Source organism: Pavona decussata, unplaced genomic scaffold (assembly GCF_977016875.1).
Source record: "Pavona decussata unplaced genomic scaffold, jaPavDecu1.1 SCAFFOLD_67, whole genome shotgun sequence".
Lineage (NCBI taxonomy): Eukaryota > Metazoa > Cnidaria > Anthozoa > Scleractinia > Agariciidae > Pavona > Pavona decussata.
Genome location: NW_028145486.1, coordinates 2,923,862 through 2,943,095, shown reverse-complemented (window position 1 = coordinate 2,943,095; position 19,234 = coordinate 2,923,862). Strand labels below are relative to the sequence as shown.

Genomic DNA, 19,234 nt, shown 5'->3' with positions numbered 1-19,234 from the left:
TTTCAGCGTGGTTGCTGAGTCAAATGCAAAGTCATTCTCTGATGAAAGTTCCTCAAGTTTTTGGTTATTTTTTCAGCAGTTTAAAAATCCTATAAACCAAACAGACATGTCTGGAGGTTCTTATGATAGAGCTATAACTATATTTTCACCTGATGGACATCTTTTTCAAGTAGAGTACGCGCAAGAAGCCGTGAAGAAAGGTTCAACAGCTGTACGTAAAATTTCTGATTTTTTGATGATTCCTTTTAGCTTCACTCCCCGTTTTGTAGTGACAAAACGTGTATTGGTGTCAATGAATAATAATTGACGGGATTTCATTTTGCAGGTTGGAGTTCGTGGTAAAAATATTGTGGTCCTTGGAGTTGAGAGAAAGGCGGTCGCTAAACTTCAGGAACCGCGCACCGTCCGAAAAATTTGCTCGCTCGATGACCACGTTGTTATGGCCTTTGCGGGTAATGAATTTACCATTCCTAAATATCGACATTAAAAAATATAAGGCTGGAAATCTATTTGCTAATTTCTGTTTTAGGGCTAACAGCGGACGCCAGAATTTTAGTGAACAGAGCCCGAGTAGAATGCCAAAGCCACAAGTTAACCGTGGAAGATCCGGTCACATTGGAGTACATCACAAGATACATTGCAACTCTAAAACAGGTTAATGAACACAAAATAGATTTAAAAGATGGTGGTTCCTGTGATATTTTTGTCTTAAGGTGGTGGTTGATTCTGGGACAAAACTTTTTAGAAGTTAGAGCAACGATCATGTGATAAAGCTATTCATGTACGTAAAATTTAACAGTAGGTAATTGTCAGATCCCATATGGTCTAGTGGTTAGGATCCGGCGCTCTCACCGCCGTGGCCCGGGTTCGATTCCCGGTGTGGGAAGACAGTTTTTTTTTTTGTTTAATCTCTTCCCTTTTCTTCTCATACTTCTTTAATAGCAGTATTATCTTTTTTTTTTTTTTGCAGCGTAGTTATAGTTATTGATATTCCTTTCAGTGTTTAAAATAATTAAATATTTCCAGACCTCCAAAATTAAATAAAATATTTTTTTGTAATATGTTAATATTTGCATACCTCCACAAAAACTTAATTGATTCAGCATAATTTTTCTGTTTATTTTGTTTTTCAACACAGTTTATCCTTGCTTCAGTTCCTATTTCTGTCTGTCTGTTTGCTTACCTTTATTTCTTTCATTGTGTCCTCTTTTTGTCCTTTATTGATTGTTTTGAGCTGAATAGGAACCACTGTGTCTGATGATGTTTTTTCACTTGTATATTTTAATAGCGTTATACTCAAAGCAACGGTCGACGTCCCTTTGGTATTTCAACACTCATTGTCGGATTTGATTATGATGGTACTCCACGTCTTTATCAGACGGATCCTTCTGGTACATATCATGCTTGGAAGGTAATACTTCGTAATTCTTATTCCATTTACAAAGGAAACCTCCAGTCTTGCAATAAATTTTAAATTGCTGGAAATACTAAATTAAAATTTCTTTAGCAAACGTGAAATGTGCAGGTGCAGAAAATATCCATACTCTCCCCACAGAAGGAAATTCCAGTTTAGCTTCATTACTTTGCTTCCAAAATGTTGGCTTAAAGACCCCCCCCCCCCCCCTCCCAAGAAATTTCTGATGACCTTGCATGGGGTGGGTATGGATTTTTTCTGGAACTGCACAATCTATATTTCTTTCATAAAAATTGGAACATCATTACCTCCTAGTTTGCTTTAAAATTTCTGCATGCAGCCCTTTTGGAACTTCTGCTTCCATATGACATCGTAAAATCCATAGGAACGTCTGTAAAATTCTCAAACTTAACAGAGCTATATCTTCACTGATTTGAGAGACAAGATTCTCAAACTGAGCTATGTTACTAATTTTAAGCTGTTCTTTCCAGCAGTATCAGTTGATTTTTGTTACCTTTTCTACATCAAAATCTAAAATTACCGTGATAGAAGAGAACTGAAGTACACTCAATGCCAGCCCACACTACATAATTATTTTAAATGCATGTGCTGGTATTGAGAGTGTTGTTTTATGTGAGTACTTTGACTTCTTCAATTTCCCATCTCCTCATCAACATTTACAAATGAGCATTTAATTTTTGAAGTGCTTTGATTCTCATTTTTCTTTTGTGATAGGCAAATGCCATTGGTCGCAGTGCAAAAACTGTTCGTGAATTTTTAGAGAAGCACTACACAGACGAAGTAGCTGATTCAGATGATGAGACAATTAAACTAGCAATAAAAGCTTTACTCGAGGTAGGAACATATTTTGTAAAATAGCCATGATTTAATTTAGTTTTTAATGTGATTCATTGATATTTTAACAACTTGTGTATAACTTGTACAGGATTTGAACGTAAAGAATTTGGTGCACAAGCAGATTTTTTGCTAGTGAGATTTCTTATGTATGCATCAGCAAAACAAGTGCCTGTGAAGTGTCTAACACTTTTCACAAACAGCCATGTAAATTATGTGGAAACATAGAAACCAATATTCAAAAGTCTCGAATAATACATAATCTTAAATCCTTAGCATAATCTTAACATCATTGTTCTATTATTTTGTTGAATTAAATCACTGTACCCTTAAAAATTAATCATGTTAACCACAGCTACATTGAGATATGATTAGAAATGCACGCTAATGAGATGCATGAACTGTATGACAGACATCATAAGGTCTCCTCTACCCTAAATTCTTACTAAAAGACAAAAAATTCTGTCAAACATGAAGTCATATGAAAATGACGAAAAGGTCTGCTGTATATTATAAAGTACTTAAATTCAGGGGTAGGTGCATTTCTGGACATAAGTGGCTGTATTGTGACTCCACTAATAAGCAAAACCTGTGTTCCATTCGAAAAATGCAACAACAGAATTTTTGAAATGTGGAATCTGATACCCGTAGATATTAGACTATCACCCAGTCTTGCAGCTTTTAAGTCAGGAATGAAGAACTTTGTGATGCTTTTATAATTTAATTTTCTTCTGATCATTATAATATATTTATTTCTTTAGATTAGCTACTTGGTGATCTGTCTCGTACGGAGTGTTCTACTCTTTTACAGATTATCATTATGGCTTTTTTTTCTTTCTTTCTTTTTTTGTGTATGTAGATTTACTGTGCCATTTAATTGTAATAAATAAATAAATAAATAAATAAATAAATAAATAAATAAATAAAGTGAACTGGCATTTGGAAAACCTTTTTTTACTCTCAGTTAAGTGAACCTGTTGCAAAACTTCTAAAGCCACTGCATTTGTTTTAGGTGGTACAATCAGGAGGAAAGAATATCGAGCTAGCTGTCATGAAGAAAGGAGAAACACTTAAGGTACTTATACTTTTAACATGTTTACAGTCAGGCCATGTTGTCTTAGGCCCAGTTCACACGCCGAACTTTTCATGAGCCGAACTTAATTCAAATTTAGGTCGGCCCAAATCACTAAAATCCTGCCTTTTTGATTCAGACGCCGAACTTAATTAGCCAACCTTAATTTACTTGAAGCAAAACCAATCGAAATGTTAGCGTTTTTTATTTATTTATTTTTATTTGAAATACGTTATAATAATTTATGCATTACGTTCGGCTCATGAAAAGTTTGATGTCTGAATCAAAGCCATTCCAAAGCCGAAATTCCCGGCTGAGCCAGGCGGGAGGAACGGCTTATCCGCTCCAAATTGAAACAGTGGAGCCGTTCTCAACTGATTCAGATGCCGAACTTTTCATGTACTTAATTCGAGGTATTAGGTTTGGCTCATGAAAAGTTCGGCGTCTGAACCGGGCCTTAGTTAAATATTATTTTCAGTTAGGGTCTGCGCCACCTGTTAGTAGATCAGAGATGTTTAGTTGGTAGGTAAATTGTTTTTCATAGGTGGGGAAATCGAATATTGTTCAACATTGATTGAGATGCATAAAGCATCCAGGCAAAATCTTGTGTTCATTAATTTCATGGGCAAGGTCATTAGAAGGGGCAAAAATTACTATTGGGGAGAATTTCGCCTTTCAGTGCAGGCTGCATTTGACAATTAAATCACCTTGAAACACTTTAGCTCTGTTCAGACTAGATGCCCATGCTAGGTGCTCGGGCATAGACACTACTCTGAACATAGGTTTTTTTTTCATGCCCAAGCAAAAATCTGGTCACTGTGCCCAGGCATGGGCACTACCTCCAAGGGAAGTGCTCAGACACCATTTCGGTACAGGCACTTGCGCTGATCAGGATTCTGTCAGTTCTCATGCTTTCTCCTCATGCCTTCCCAGGATACAGTAAACAGAATGGCAGGCACTAAATTGATGAACGAGAACACGATTGCTCCTTGGGCACCAAGGAGTCTGAACAATGTCTTCTTCAGTGACCGGGCACAGGGCCCGGGGCACGGCCACCAATCTGAACAGGGCCTTAGTTAACAGCTTAACACACTAAACGGTCCTAAACTCTAAGGGCCAGTTACAGAGTCTTACTTAGGCCATGGCTTAAGACAATCAGCAGGCCTCCAAATCTGTTTATAAGTGGCTTAGTTTAAGTAGATAATAGTTTTCTATTCCGCATGGGATGCAAGCCTCCTTGTTACCGTCGGCAGAAGACAATGTTTAGATATGACTGTTGGCAAACTTGGAAATGGCTCAGAACGTGGTTTTGTTAAACACAGTCTAAACTGTCTTTTAATGACCGACCTTAATGAGCTTGCATTCCTGGGGGGGATTTGATTTTCAGGGCCAAGTTGTGTGAAGTCCGATCAGCACTAATCCTAGGTTAACTGTAATTATTAACAACTGGATCATTGTATAATGCAATTCCAGGGTTTTGATTGGCCTAGCGGCCATGGTATATGAGCCATTATACCATGCATGCCCGAGAAGTAGCGACCATAAATTGATTTCTGGTTGTTCTTGAAAAGGAAATCAACAAGGCCTACCAATATTACTTGATTATTTTTAATAAAACAATTATTCCACCCGCGCTTGTTGGATATGAGATGATTATAGCCAACTCGGCGCTATGCGCCTCGTTGGCTATCTATCATCTCATATCCAACGCGCGCTCGTGGAATAATTGTCAAACAACACCTACAAGTTGTCATGGTAGTTAATCTGGATTACCGTTAATCAGGCTTTAAACATCAGACAACTCAACCCAGAATTTTACTGTATGGCTTTTCAGATTAATGCTGCAAAACAGCTGAGGAAAGCCGCTAAGAAAAAGTCGTTTGCTTTTTACTAACGGTAACTGCAGTTGCGTCATTCCCTGCTTTGTATTCTTTCCTTTAGATACTGCAGCCAGAAGATGTAGATAAATTCGTCGAAGTCATCGAGAAAGAAAAGGAAGCCGAAGCAGAAAAGAAGAAGAAAGAAAAAGCCACGGGATCGGCAAAATAAAAATTAATAGACTCAACAGTGTTTTGCTCTCCTTCTGATAGTCTTGAAAACTCTACCAACCTCCGCTGCGGTTGATAATTCAGTACTTGACCTCTGTCACTATACCCTCTCCTTTGGGAAAGGAGGGGTGTTTCAGCAAATAGCATAGGGAGTCTGATGTATGATTAAAGTTATCAAAAAAAAAAAAAGGCCCAAGGTCTTTATTTTTGTGTGTTTTGGTTTGTTTTTGAAATCCCAGCGAGGGACTTCCTGTTGACCCTTTGGGACGTTGGCGGACTTCATTGAGCTTGTCCCCAACTAGCCTGGGAAGCAACCGTGTAATTTCCTTGCGAGGGCGCCGGAGAAGCTCAGTTCAGCTCCTTCTCCCCGTAAGCTATCGTTTGGTTGTCGCGCTTACCTGGAAAGCAAACAACTGCAACACAGGCTTCTCCTCCATCTTATTCAGGGCGTATTTTTTTGGCTAAACTCATTCCAGTTTCGGAATTCCCCCAAAACATAATCCAACGTACCGAAAAAGATGACGACTGGTACATTTACACAATTTTTAGCGTACGAAAAGTCTTAGAACGCACAGAAAAAGTGCCAAAAACTTCAAATCTAGCATACACAATGTTGTCAGTACAGGGACGAAATTCGCAAAAATTTGGCTTTCTCTGTGCCTATTGGCTGTGTTAGATTTGCAAGGTATTGCGGTAAAATGTACAGCCGCCATGTTTTTCCCTAAAGTGGATTCTGCCGATCTCGAATGAACCGTAAGCCTCCACCAGGGGGGGCTGGCAGCTACCTTTGATCTTGCCGCTTTTCGGAAATTGATGATCGCCCCAGTAAAGAAATCTGTCAATCATTCGAAAACCGTAACTAGCATGCGCGAAATGCTTCATGTGCTATTTTGTCCGTGGCGACTCGACGGTGGAAAACGCAGTCGTATTTAGTTATTGTTTATTTACTGTTAGCATGTTTTTTTGCGGTAGTACGAAGTTTGAACACTACGATTAATCAAGACCGCTGGAATGAGGTGCCAGCTTTGTTTTAGGTTAGTAGAGCCGTCAGCATTGAAATTGCGAGCGACATGTTCTCAGCAGAGCTAAGATTTTACCAGCGAGTGTATGTGGTGAAGAATAGGATTTGTAATGTAGCGAACGATTATGGTTTTCGTCGTCTCAGGAAGATATTGTACGTCGACAAAATAGTAGGTTTCAATTTCGATTCTTGTTCAGTTCTGAAGAAACTAGAAGCCACCACGCAGTGTTTCACGACTGTCATCGCGAAAGCCCAGAATGTAAGCTTATTTCTCAAGATCGGCTTGGAACTTTAATGTAAACTTATTAAAAGTATTTGTCCCACATTTTATGCGTATTAACTGTTGAAAGCGTAGTTACGAATGAAACAACATGCCTATTTTATGGAATTCTCCCTCTGTTTAAATGTTGCGAGACGACAGTTATTCCTGTAAGTTTAATTTTGATGCACAAATGGTTTAAATGCATACACAAGGAAAACGGCTTGAGTCCTTAAGAAATTTTTAGGTAAGAAAATTTTGCAACTGGAAAGGATAGCTTATAAAGATCTCAGAAGATTGCTTAACATTGTTGTGAATAGAGCTACCAGGTTTGTATGAGCGGATGCAGGGGTGTTTGTCTCTTGTCTGTACAGGGAGATTAAGTTACGTGAAAAGACATTCAGGTCCTTATTCTCTTGTGCCAAAAATTGGGAAGTTGAGTTCAGTAGTACGGGGTGAACAATGTACTGATACACTGAGATCCTGCAGAAACCACATGCATGTGCAGAAACCTTGGAAGGTACACGTAAATATTATTGTTTTACCTGTCACCCTTACAGATGTCCATGACCACCTGTATCGGTATGGTGGTTTTCCCCCATTGGTGGATGTCAAAATTGGGCTACTGGGAATACACCCTAAAGCCCAACTGCAAGGGAGATACAGAAACAAATAGATCCCGGGATGGCAAATCAACCATGGTTTCTCTATGTATATGCAACAGCCATTTCGAAGAAGACAAATCTAAATTATCACCCCTTGATTACTGAAATGTTTGTAGCAACTCGAGGATTAACCCAGCTGACCACATTACTCTGCAGTATAATTATGTCATCAGTACATGACAATATACATCAGAACTGTAACATATTGCAATATTGTTTAATTGGTACATATTGTGTAACATAGTCAAGTGCAATTAGCATATTGTAAATTATGCAATTACTGCACATTTTCACACACTTGCACAGTGTAATGACTGGCTAGAGTATTGCAGTTTAGCACCCTGCCCCTGTTATGTTTCAGTTCTCACCCCAGAGGTATGATAGACAAAATCTAAAATAATGGAAGATAACTTCACCTCTTTCTTTAAAATGATGAGATTTATTACCAAGCACACATACTAAATTCAAAAGTCAATATTTGTGGCTCACTTGGCAAAGTTGAAGAGCAAAGCGCTGCTTACATCACCTCTCAACTTTTCACCATTTAGAAGAGATTGAAAAAGAAAAATCTGTTGTTGAGAGTATGATAGTAACATTTTAACTTAAGCAAAACAGAAAATTAGATCACCAGAACCTCCAGTTTGTTGACTCCTAGTATGTAGTTGCTGTAAAGGGAGGAAATTCTACAGTGTACATAAATTAAAAAAATAGGGAAGGTAACGATAAAGTGGAATGGAGGAAGTCTTACTACCTCTCTCGAGTGTCAATTTCTACAGGAGCAGGTCTAGCCTTGTGAACTATGTGTCAGATCTAACTAGTACTGATCCTCTCCGGGGTCAGCTAGTCGTTGGTTGCAGTATTTTCGTTTTTCGCTGCAGAATTTGCATCCGTGATCCCTCTTGATGACCAAACTTCAGGTAAAAGAGCGACCGAAACCTTCCTGTGATGTTTGGACGTCGAATAGCCAAATTGTTTCCGAATCCGCACAGACGCGCTTTCACATAAAACCGCCGCCATGTTTGTTTATCAAAAAATCAGTACTTAGTCTCGCTCGGCCAAATTTCTTAACTGGGGCGATCATGCAAACTCGGATCCAGGCCTCGCTGCTGCCCCCCCCCCCCCCCCCCCTGGCCTCCACTAAATAACTCGATTCCTTTCATTCTGAGCACACTGTATTCCGCTTATTCTGCCATCGGGGGCAGAATGAACAGAATTACTCAGGCTCACCCCCGAGGGCAGATATTTGTGGGGCTATTCTCAGTGCTCGCTCGTTTAATACAGGCCATAATTTGGACCAATCACTAGCTAGAGTATTAATTCAGGCGTGTATTTAGTTAGCTCCCTTGGGAGTAGCTTTCTGTACATAATAAAACACGTGTACAGTCGAATCTGTCCAGTTTAGCAGCAAGCTTAAAAGAATTGGATTCTTACAGAGTCGAACCCCTTTCAGGCTGGAGGAGGTGGGGGTTGTTTGACATCCGTTTATTTGTTGTTGTACGAATGTTTTTTCCCCTCCATCCCTCTCCCCTCAAAATTTACACTTATCTTAGCCTAGTCCTTCGCCTCCTCGCCTGCGGACCCGCATGTCCCGTAACTTAACTCTCGGGTACTCAGGCCTTCTGTTAAGCGAGCGCCCGCTGGGAATAGTTTACTATTCTGGAGGGCAGTACACTGAAAAGACGATGTTTATGTTTGTAATTTATTCGACTAGCCGCCCTGGGCGCGTATTTCATTTTGGGCCCATGAGAGTGTGTGCGCTTATTATTTTCCCAACATTTTCAGCAAGTGATCGCTAGGACATTTTAGAGAATAACAAAACAAGGGTTAACAAGTTTATTTCGTTTCCACAAGGCAAAACAAAGTGCAACGGGCTAACATGAACAAGCCATAAACAATATAAAAGTTTATTAACTACCGTATCTCAAAACAACTGACTCTCCTCTTGACTTTACGCTGGGCTACAGTAGAGGAATGTTTTTTGTTGGGATTGGCAGTGGGCTAGGGCGCTTATTAAGTGTTTGGGCTTTCAGGGTGGGCGCTTATTCGATAGACTTTCTAAATGCCGTTTCCAATCTCTTTATGTATAGACGATGAGAAGTCCAAAGACTACTGCAAAGCTGACACAACGTAATATATTTTAAAACAATATTTCGGCTGGCCAAACCAGCCTTCTTCAGGTTTAGATGTTACATCTAACATCTAAACCTGAAGAAGGCTGGTTTGGCCAGCCGAAATATTGATTTAAAATATATTACGTTGTGTCAGCTTTGCAGTAGTCTTTGGACTTCTCATCGTCTATTTTTCAAGTTTGGCTGATAAGATCTCCTGTGAGATCCAACGTACAAGCAAGCAGGATCTTCGTTCACGGCTTTTGCAGTTTTTAAAATCTTTATGTATGTTCGTTTTCGTTCCCTCTCGCTGTCGCGACTTCGTCGCTCAAAGAAGTCGACTTGTGGCAAGTCTACTTTTTCGAGGGTGCGCGCTTATCAATATTTTGGGCTTTCAGGGATGGTGCTTATTCGAAGGTGGTCGGTTAATCGAATAAATATCCGTTTTTCGGAATAAAGAGAATGGTATTTTGAGACCTCGCAGCCCAGGCCATATGGAACGAACCGAGCTGATCGGGTCAACGGGTGACGTCACTTTCGGCCGCGCGCCAAATTCTTCGAGAAGATAGCCGGCAGGGTCTGTGTTTGGACAGCTTGGAATCTTCAGGCAATAGACCTGTTTCATAAATGGCGGCATTTATCTTCGTATGTTTATTAGCTCTACTGACCACGTTTAAGAGAAAAACTTCCATTTGCTAACGAGGCTAGTAAGGCTAATAGGCCTTATCACTATGTTCGACGCCATTTTGACGAGTAGGCAAACACGTCTTGAAATAACAGTGTTTGTACTGGAAATCCGATGTCAAATAATTTTCATAAAACATCGCTTCTGAAAAATTCATGATTTAGAAACTTTAGGCACTATGCAAAGGACTTTACAGAAAGTAGCTGTGGAATGTAGCTGTGCTAGAAAGCATCTAGTCGCGTTTAGACATTTCCATACCGGATTTGTCTGTATGGCGAACCAGCCGTGAACTGCTACTAAAAATAGTTCGCGGCGAAAAAAACAACAACAAAAAAACAGGAAAATGTATGGAATGTCCGAAACACGACTGGACGCTCTCTGGCACAGCTACATTCCTCCAATTTTTTTTCTTAAAATCCTTTTTCTAGTGCCAAAAGTTTCCAATTCATGAATTTTTCCGAAGCGATGTTTTATGAATATTATTTTACATCGGATTTCCATACAAACACTGGAGGATTTCAAGACGTGTTTGCCTACTCATCAAAATGGCGTCGAAAACCGTCATAAGGCCTATTACCATGAAAATGAAAGAATAATTTATCGGCTGCCATTTATGAAAATGGTCTATTGCTCGGGATGCTCACAAGATAGATCAAGATAGACCCAATCAGCTCTACTTTGGTTCAGAAGCGGTGTTTAACATCTCAAATCAAAATGGATGAGATTATTCGTCAAGGGACTTAGCTCATCACTGCGCATATGCGAGAAAAGCAACAGCAGCCAATCTCACAGTCCCAGAGGCTGTGATCCTTATTGCTGTTTCCACTGGCAAGGGTAATGAAGTCTCTGGGAACGAGATTTAAAAACAGGAGTCCATTACTTTGGGTGGAAATAGTCTGCGAGCAAGCTAGCGTTCTATCTCTGACTGCTGGGAACTGGGTTTCTTACTCAGCGGTGAATGCTAATAATTTGATTTGTAGCCTCGAGAATTAACAACTCACTAGAGCTATTTTCTACAAGAGCAGTCCTCAATATTTCAGTTAGACACTGTACTGCTGGTCTTCACTTAGTACAAACGGCGCATGTCAGTTCCCTACCACTGACGTATGGAAGACAAGGTAAGGAGCCACAACTTCCTTGTACAAGATACAGCAGTGCACCATCCTGATTAGCTCCACTACCAGGAATATACTCTGCCTCTCTGTCAACACATATGAAGTCTCGAGAGCTTTTGTGGCCATAATGCGCCGTCATCAGATACCCATGATACTCTTCGCTCCAGCCTGATGGACAGTCGTTCCTTGCGGGCATCATCAGTTGGGAACCACGTGACCTGACGTAACACACAACGCATGGTGCCTCATGGTCATGAAGATTACTTGTCGTGAAAGGATTAAATGAACTGACTTCATACTCTGTTCCATATATGGCGCCAGTTCCCTGCCAAGAGTCGCTATATCTGTCATATTTTGGATTGTTTGGCAGGCATAAGTATTTTGAGCCACCACCAGCATGATTATAATGACCGCTTCCGATAATTCCTAAACTCGGAAAGAAAATGAGAGAAAAATTAGAGGCCAGCGATTTTATTGAGTAATTAATGGGTTTTTTTCCTCATTATTCTTGAGAATTTTCTGCTTGGGATCTTACTTTTTTTTTTTTCACTCCTTTGAATATTTGAAAAGTCATTGTAACGCTTAGCATGATTACAGTTATTGTTGTTACATGTTAAATAAATCTCACTGAAACCCTCTAAGAAGAAATATAATGGATAAGGTAATCAGTCATCCTAGCCTCCCTCGCAGAAGCGTTTTTAGCTTGTCACGCAATCTTTCCTCCCTAACGAGTCTCGTTAGGGAGGAAAGATTGCGTGACGAGCCAAAAGAGCGTCTGCAAGGGAGGCCACAGTCATCATTGTTGTAAAGCCTTCTTGAATAAAGGTCAAAAGGGAGATTTTTTTTGTAGTGTATCGCAATTTACCCCCGAGTAGTTATAATATAGATATCAGTTTATTTTATTCTCTCATTTGATGTTCATGACCGTGTTCGCACGGTGTACGTTTCTTCATATGTTACCGTTTCTTTAGAGGCAGGTTATTGCGCTTACAGGTAAAGTGAACTGACTTAAAAAGCGATCCCCTGTTAAAATGATAGCACGGTAGTTATTTTATCAGTAAAGACAAGCGTTATTAGTTGAAAAAGGATATCTTCATGAATTCGTCTTGACATTCGTCTTACGAGACCCTTGTCAGTCTGGTCCGAGATTTATACCGGCTTTTGTTTCAGTACTGGCATGAAGTACTTACCCGTGTACACAATCTGAGCGTCTCCACCGCAGTTTGTACGCCCCCAACGGACGTACTTTACTCCAGACAGCCCCTGTCCTTCTTGTCCCTTTTGTCCCTTGGGTCCAGGAGGTCCTTGAGTGCCTCCTTTGCCACTTTGACCAGCATTACCTGATTCGTTCAGAAATTCAATTCTCATTAGTACCATATGCTAAAATTAGAGTATTGTCAACGAATCCATAATCAGTTTTCAATAACGAACTGCTTAAACGTCCAACAAGGAAAGATAAGCCAAGCCATGTTGGATTTCATTTTACAGCTGTAGACTTGGGAAAAGAGCTAAAAATTAAACACTTCTCAGAGTGGAGCACATTGAACAATTTTTTGCCTTTTTTGACCATCGAGAGGGTATGCATGAGAGCTCAGGACACGTTCGCTCAAAACAGCACATAATTTTCTGAAGACGGGCAATGCCTGCAATCCTTATACCATTTTTGTGAATACCTTTTGGTCCAGGAAGACCCTGTGGTCCAACAAGCCCTCTTCTACCATCACGCCCGTCTCGACCTACAACAATGAACAACCATCACTAACTAGCCAAAGTATTACGAAATAAAGTCTTAAGTTAGCTTCTTTTGGAAATATTTCGTTCTAAAAGGAATACACTGAAAAGTATCATGTTGTTTTGGGACCTAGTCTCTTTTTGGAATGAACAGAATAACATTCCGTCCATTCCTGATAGCAGAATTAATGGAATACGGTTTACTCAGAATAAGAGGAATTGCGTTCTTTTGTAAAGGTTTGAAGATTTATGAGACTAAGCGGATTTAAGTTCTTTTGAAAAATGATATTCTGTTTATTATTTCAGTATTCTTGCGTCAATAAGAAGAATTCAAAACAAATGCACCTAAAATAAACTTTCAATGCTTATGAAAAACGGGGACGACGAATCCAAAATTGAACTAGTAAGATCCTAGGGGGTCTTAGTGAGCACGCACTATCTTGGCGATCAGTCAGAGGTCGCGTATGGGCGATAGTCACTTACTTAGTTGCCACGTTTTGACTGAAAGCTGACTCAGCTGGGTTTGCTTCTGAGCCACTGAAGAACTCAAATGCGCATGTCTACAGTGAGGGAAGGATGTTTACAAACGGGAATAAAGTTCAGCGATAGCCAAGCTGATTCGGCCTGAGGACTCCTTACTATGAACTTTCTTTTTCACTTTACTGCAACAGACATCTCAGTTGCAGCTAGAAATTGACAATCAAGTCATTCTTAGTCCCTATTTCCCTCTTAAGGAACATTTACATAAATTAAACACGAGAAACCATGTGGTTAATCCTTCTCACAACCATCAACCCTAGCAGCAATATGTAAAGTTTTTTTAATGGCGTTCCTTTGTATACCTGGGGGACCTGGTGGTCCATCTCGTCCATCTCGCCCATCTTTTCCTGCGTGAAATAACATAAGTGATGCCACTGAGCTGTTTGTGTAATTAATTGAGGGGGATTAATAATATGAAATACTTTTTCTAATAGCCAAAACTTAAACGGAACACCCCCAAAGTGCCTGTGGACTTACTGGCATCCTTTTTCGGATTCAGATGTGGGGAATTTGACTCCTTGTAAATAATGAGATGTGGGTAAGTGGACATGAAATCAAATTATTCTGCCATTATTGATTTTCGTAACATCACACTTTTCTCTTTTCATCACGTTTAAAACTTCACATGATGTGCAATGATACGATTCGAGTTCGATTCGATCAGAGTTAGATGTACTGTCGCCTTTAAAACTGTGTAACCGAGTCCCTACTCTGCAAAAAAAAAAAACCTTTAAGACTATGCTGGCGGCCTAAGGAGATTTTTTCCCGAGCAAACGGTCAACGGTCGCTTCCGCGTACTTCTCGCTGCTGGCTGATCAGACGCGCGCTGAAATGTCATGGCATGGTACCCCAAGGTACCATCGGACAAACCTCTGCATGGCTCCCTTGCTCCCAACTCGTCTCTTGAAGAGGTTTTGTTTTTCTTGAGAACTCTGAAAAATAAAAACAGACATAACTAACCACCTCAATGGTGCGGTTTCTCTTGACCCTTCTATTAAAGAAAAGGCTTTGACAAGTGGTAAGAAATCATTACTTTCTCCGCACTCAGCAGCTTTATCTTGAAAGGGAAATTGGCCCTGAGAAAGAAGGTGGTTGACGGCTAGGGCCTACACAGACAAGACAAATTGCTATCGACGATAATTTTCAATCGACAACTTTGAATCGACAAATATTAGTGTTTGGAAAAACGTTTCCTCGCACGAAAAGTAACCTGTATGTTTTGAGGGAGCCTTGAAACTTACTTGCAATGCACATGTGTACATCGTGCAGAAAATGGGGGCGTTGTGTAAAAAATGTTATTTATCCTAATCAACATAAATTGATATTTTGTCGCTACGTAACAGAAAACTGGGGCGAGCGAAGTGAGTGAAGGCTCACGGTTAGTGGTTTGAAAAAGAAGAATCCGTTGAGAAAATTGTGACATTCTACGGTCAGCCTCCCTCGGCAGCACATTACGTTAAGTTTGTTTTATTTGTCTGTTTGTTTGTTTTTAGCTTTTACTTTCGTTTTTTTTTTTTTTTTTTTGCAGAAATATTATTTTTCGCTTATTTCTTTTTAGTATTCGGCTGCCTTATGTTAACCCCAAAGGTTGCGCCATGGCATTGGTTGGGCTCCACGGTCCCTATTTTTTCCTTAGCTTTTTGTTTTAGCCGGTTTGCGTGTCCGGCTGTGACGCATGTAAGCTATCCGTTTATCTTTATCCATGATTCCTGTGTTTTATTGATGTGTCAATAAATGCTTATCTTATGCCTTGCTGACCAACGCGCCCATGCCTCATGGCTGTGTTGTCGGTTTGATTGTGTGGTCAGTTTACGTCACTGCAGAAGTAGTTTTTAGTAATTGATGAGTTAGTTAATTGCTTACAAACAAAACGGCCGCATTTGTTATCGATTTGTTGCGTTCGACGAAGGAAGAACGCCTCCTAATCTTCTGGGTTGCCTGTTGTCGCGTAGGTTCCCTGTGCCCGCAAGCGAAAGCTGACCCGTGTTTTTTCGTTCCATGGTTCACCTTTTCGGCGCCATCTTGAATGACGTCACAATTTGGTTGCGCAAAGCATTCTGCCTCGTGCGTCGCCCCCGCAGATTTTTTTTGCAGGGGCGGATGACATCACAATGTAATGTTGCCTGGCAGCAGGGAAAACAAAGTATGAATGACGTCAGAGAAAGGGAAGGTTGCTAGGTAGCAACAGGCTGGAAGACAGACGCAGTTAAGTTTGTTGGAGCAAAATTTGCATACATCGGGAAATTTTTACGTTCAGTACCGGATCACATTTCAACTGCAATGTTCATCAATATTCACTGAATGGAAATATCTCTGCAGAATCTTTTCCCTTTCTTCCAGAAATCTTTTTTGTGAAAGATTGCATTGAAGAAATTACACGTTTTGTGGCCGCGGTAAAATAAGTTTTCGTGGTAAATAATTTCATCGAACACGATAGCGCTGCACGCCCGTTGTACATTTCGTCGTGTCTTTCGAAACTGTATGCAAATTAGCTCGCTTTAGTTCGGCATTTTTACGGCTTTATAGTCGCGTAAGTTTCGCGGCATTTTGGTAAAATACCTCAGGAGGAGTCCTGGTAGAAGACCAAAATAGTATGCTGGCCTGTAAGTTTCGTTTTTCTTAAAGATTGGAGGCGTTTTACCGAAAATGATGTGCATTATTTTAAAGTTCGACAGTGTCACGCAACAGGCGGACCGAAAATACTTTCTATTATTTTTTAGTTCAACTGAACGTAGCCACTTAATTTTAAACTCAGCTTTGTTTATTACAAATATTTCACCTTGGTAGTTACACATAAATAGTAAATACGTACAGATATAAAAGGACGAAAGAACCTACTTGTCCCTAAAAAAGTGGCAGCAGGCCGCACAATCGCACAACTTAGGGCTGTCGAACGCACTCTATAATCTCTGATTACTACTAGTTTAATTATTGTTCATGCAAATGTTCCTTGGCGTGACCGCACATCATGTATGCTGTTTCGCAAATACTGGTTGATACTGATACTGCTGTTTACGTTGCTCGGTACATAATAGAGTCCTAAAGTGATGACGTCACACAAACTAAATTGATAAAATTATGGGATTTGTTAGTAGATTCGGAAAGATCATGATTAAAAATGTCTACTTGCCAAAAATCAGTATCTTATTGCAATTTGGGGGCGAGATATTAGCTCTGTTATTGACTCCATACAAATCCTTCTAATTTTGTCTCAGTCAACAAACGTTAAGAACTGAGACAAAATAAGAAGGATTTGAATGGAGTCATCAGGGCATAACAGAGCTAATATCTCGCCCCCAAATTGCAATGACCCCTGCAATAAGATGCTGATTTTCGGCAAGTAGTCATTTTTCCTCATGCTCTTTTTGAATATACTAACAAATCCCATAATTTTAAAAATTCATATATTTGCGACGTCACACTTTAGGACTCTATGTTTTGATGTAATTGATCTTACCTGAATTCCAAAACATTCAGTCGTTTCTCGAGGCTTTGAAGGCTCACGGTACTAGTAAGTGCCCTTCTCAATCGTACATGCAAACCTTCTGAGCCTGCAGCATCAAGCCTGTTATCTTCGGAAGCAGTGTGAGTTGGACTTGTAGGAAACACTTTCTTCAGAGTCAACTCAAATGCGTTCATCTTGTCGTCGATTACAGCCAACCTCTCCTTAGTTTGCAAGTAATCCCAAAACAAGAAAACCATGCAAGACAAGAGGAAAACAATTATCACTACATAAAACAAACTGCGGAGAATCTCCGAGAAGCGGCCTTTTGTCTTTTGTTCCTTCTTGTTCGAATCCATGATTACTAGCCCCTCAGTTGAGGTAGCGATTGGCAACCTCACAGAGGTATCTAATCGAACGTGCGCGTGCCTGCCTCACTTCACCTAATTGCATATGAGTGACATGTAATGGATACTCTTATCAGGTGCACAGCCGTGATAACCTAAGCTCCTTGAGTTGTTACTCCGGATTAAAGTGATCAAATGACCAAACTGATATACACATAAATACTATGAAAAGGCCCAGAAATGGCCACGAAGACCATTTCAAGCCCGAATTTCAGCGGAACTTAGACCACTTAGCCATTTTTCGCCACTTGACAACATTTTTCAATTTAACCGTCGCGCCGGGAATGCAAAAAGTCACTCGACACTCGAGGAAAGGACGCAACGCACGTAGGATCCTTCTGTGTACTTTCCTTTTTATGAGAATGTTTAAAAAGTGGATGTTTTCAGCCTGAAACGTTCTTGAGTATGTTCTTAAGTTACCTGGTGTAGAATTTCAGAAAACCGATGTGGACGTGACCAGGACATGAACCCAACAAAAAGATCATTGTGCGCTGTGTCTTGTCAAATTCCTTTGACAGTTCGAAGGTGTTTTTAAAAGCTGATTTTATGTGCTTTTGGATCAATGCAAATGAATAAAAAGGCTTTTATGATTATCTCTTAGTCTCTGGTTGGGTACGTTCGTAGCACGTTCTGAACATCTGGGTGAATTTCAGCCTTAAAGTTCTTATATATAGTATAAAAAGAGTGTACTACCCAACAGTGACGGTGGCGCTGGGGTGGTTCTCCCTTATATATGTCCCAGGGGTGGCCTGTAGGGTCCCATTGGAAATGAATATTAAGAAGGTAAGTTTCTAACGAAACTGCTGTGCTGCGTCGGTGAGGGATAGAAACAAATGTTTGGTTTATCAACATAGTTGATGACTAAAGGTAAATTGGCCACCTTAAAAGAGATTCGCCCGGTGCTGGCGTCCCTTCGTTAGAGCGTAGGGCTTACGCTCTAAACGTCAGCACTCGAATCCCTTTACGATGGCCAACTTGCCTTTAGTTATTAACTCTGCTGCTAAATCAAACACTTCCAATGAAAATGGGTTTCGACCTGTTTTGGTCTGGAAATAGTATCAAGGGATTTATGGGAGAGTGCTGACAATGGGCATTGATTTGGTATTTAGGATGAAACTGATACGAACATCTGTTTGGGCGTCAGGTCTGAAAATCGTTAATGGAAGGCACATATTTTAACTTGTCCATACTTATTTATTTATTCATAACTTTCGGACCAGTTCACCCTCAACGCTTTCAATTCCTGCTGAATCCGATTCAAAACGAAAAAAAAAAAAACCTGGCCGCCTTTGCGCCTATTGAGCTTTATTGTTTCGTAAGTGGCAAAAATCTCAGCATTATTTTATGATTATATGCTAATCGATAGAGAACTGAAACACGCTCCAATGTAAAAATATTTACTTACACAATGGTAATTCATGATTTTCGTGATAGATGAACTGTACCAAAAATTTATTCACCCATGCGCACCTCAGCTCAAACGGGTTTTTAAAATCGTAAAGGACATTTCGTTTGCTGCTTTACGAACCGAAATAACTTAAATTTGGAACTAAAGTTGGTTAGCCCATGCACAAGTTTCCCAAAATTTTTCCAGATTTTGCCTGGAATTTTATCGGACAGTTTGAAAGATTTACCTGACAGGTTTGAGGCATAAGTGATAAGGCTAGGGGGCATGTAAGTGCAAGTTAAAGAGTTGTACAGTTGAAACCCGCCTGAGAATGGAGGAATAGATCGTGGTAATGTCTATTTATCAAGGGAGAAGGCTTTGATTTTGTTGATTAATCCAGTACGTGGTCAAAGTTGCTAAGTGATGTCAATTAACAGTTGGATTGCAAAGTTTGCTGCTGCCCAAAGCTCATTTTTCTATCATGC

The 19,234-nt window shown here is 40.1% G+C and overlaps 2 protein-coding genes, 2 long non-coding RNA genes and 1 other non-coding gene across 5 annotated transcripts; 3 read left to right on the top strand and 2 right to left on the bottom strand.

The window, feature by feature from the left end:
* On the top strand, positions 1 to 5,593 carry LOC146478090 (proteasome subunit alpha type-7-B-like). The gene is made up of 7 exons (XM_085112870.1): positions 1 to 211; positions 326 to 452; positions 530 to 654; positions 1,289 to 1,411; positions 2,150 to 2,269; positions 3,282 to 3,344; positions 5,283 to 5,593. Exons 1-7 carry the CDS (start codon positions 107 to 109, stop codon positions 5,388 to 5,390), a joined length of 771 nt encoding a protein of 256 aa, XP_084968996.1. The 5' UTR covers positions 1 to 106; the 3' UTR covers positions 5,391 to 5,593.
* On the top strand, positions 815 to 886 carry Trnae-cuc (transfer RNA glutamic acid (anticodon CUC)). The gene has a single exon. It is a non-coding gene; the product is annotated as a tRNA-Glu (tRNA).
* Positions 5,317 to 8,841, bottom strand: LOC146478089 (uncharacterized). The gene is made up of 2 exons (XR_014865258.1): positions 8,467 to 8,841; positions 5,317 to 6,148 (listed from the first exon to the last, which is right to left on the bottom strand). It is a non-coding gene; the product is annotated as an uncharacterized LOC146478089 (long non-coding RNA).
* An 882-nt stretch (positions 8,842 to 9,723) lies between these two features.
* On the top strand, positions 9,724 to 11,124 carry LOC146478088 (uncharacterized). The gene is made up of 2 exons (XR_014865237.1): positions 9,724 to 10,998; positions 11,039 to 11,124. It is a non-coding gene; the product is annotated as an uncharacterized LOC146478088 (long non-coding RNA).
* Positions 10,062 to 17,364, bottom strand: LOC146478087 (uncharacterized). The gene is made up of 6 exons (XM_085112792.1): positions 16,971 to 17,364; positions 14,384 to 14,445; positions 13,816 to 13,860; positions 12,916 to 12,978; positions 12,433 to 12,582; positions 10,062 to 11,668 (listed from the first exon to the last, which is right to left on the bottom strand). Exons 1-6 carry the CDS (start codon positions 17,312 to 17,314, stop codon positions 11,190 to 11,192), a joined length of 1,143 nt encoding a protein of 380 aa, XP_084968918.1. The 5' UTR covers positions 17,315 to 17,364; the 3' UTR covers positions 10,062 to 11,189.
* Between the last annotated feature and the right edge of the window lie 1,870 nt (positions 17,365 to 19,234).

Excerpts from the sequence above, each read along its gene's own strand:
- LOC146478090 (XM_085112870.1), top strand. The coding sequence starts at position 107 with ATGTCTGGAGGTTCTTATGATAGAGCTATAACTATATTTTCACCTGAT. Across the intron at positions 212-325 it reads TGAAGAAAGGTTCAACAGCT|GTTGGAGTTCGTGGTAAAAA; the intron begins GTACGTAAAATT and ends TTCATTTTGCAG. Across the intron at positions 655-1,288 it reads ACATTGCAACTCTAAAACAG|CGTTATACTCAAAGCAACGG; the intron begins GTTAATGAACAC and ends ATATTTTAATAG.
- LOC146478087 (XM_085112792.1), bottom strand. The coding sequence starts at position 17,314 with ATGGATTCGAACAAGAAGGAACAAAAGACAAAAGGCCGCTTCTCGGAG. Across the intron at positions 13,861-14,383 it reads AGCAAGGGAGCCATGCAGAG|GAAAAGATGGGCGAGATGGA; the intron begins GTTTGTCCGATG and ends TATTTCACGCAG. Across the intron at positions 12,979-13,815 it reads TGGACCACCAGGTCCCCCAG|GTCGAGACGGGCGTGATGGT; the intron begins GTATACAAAGGA and ends TCATTGTTGTAG.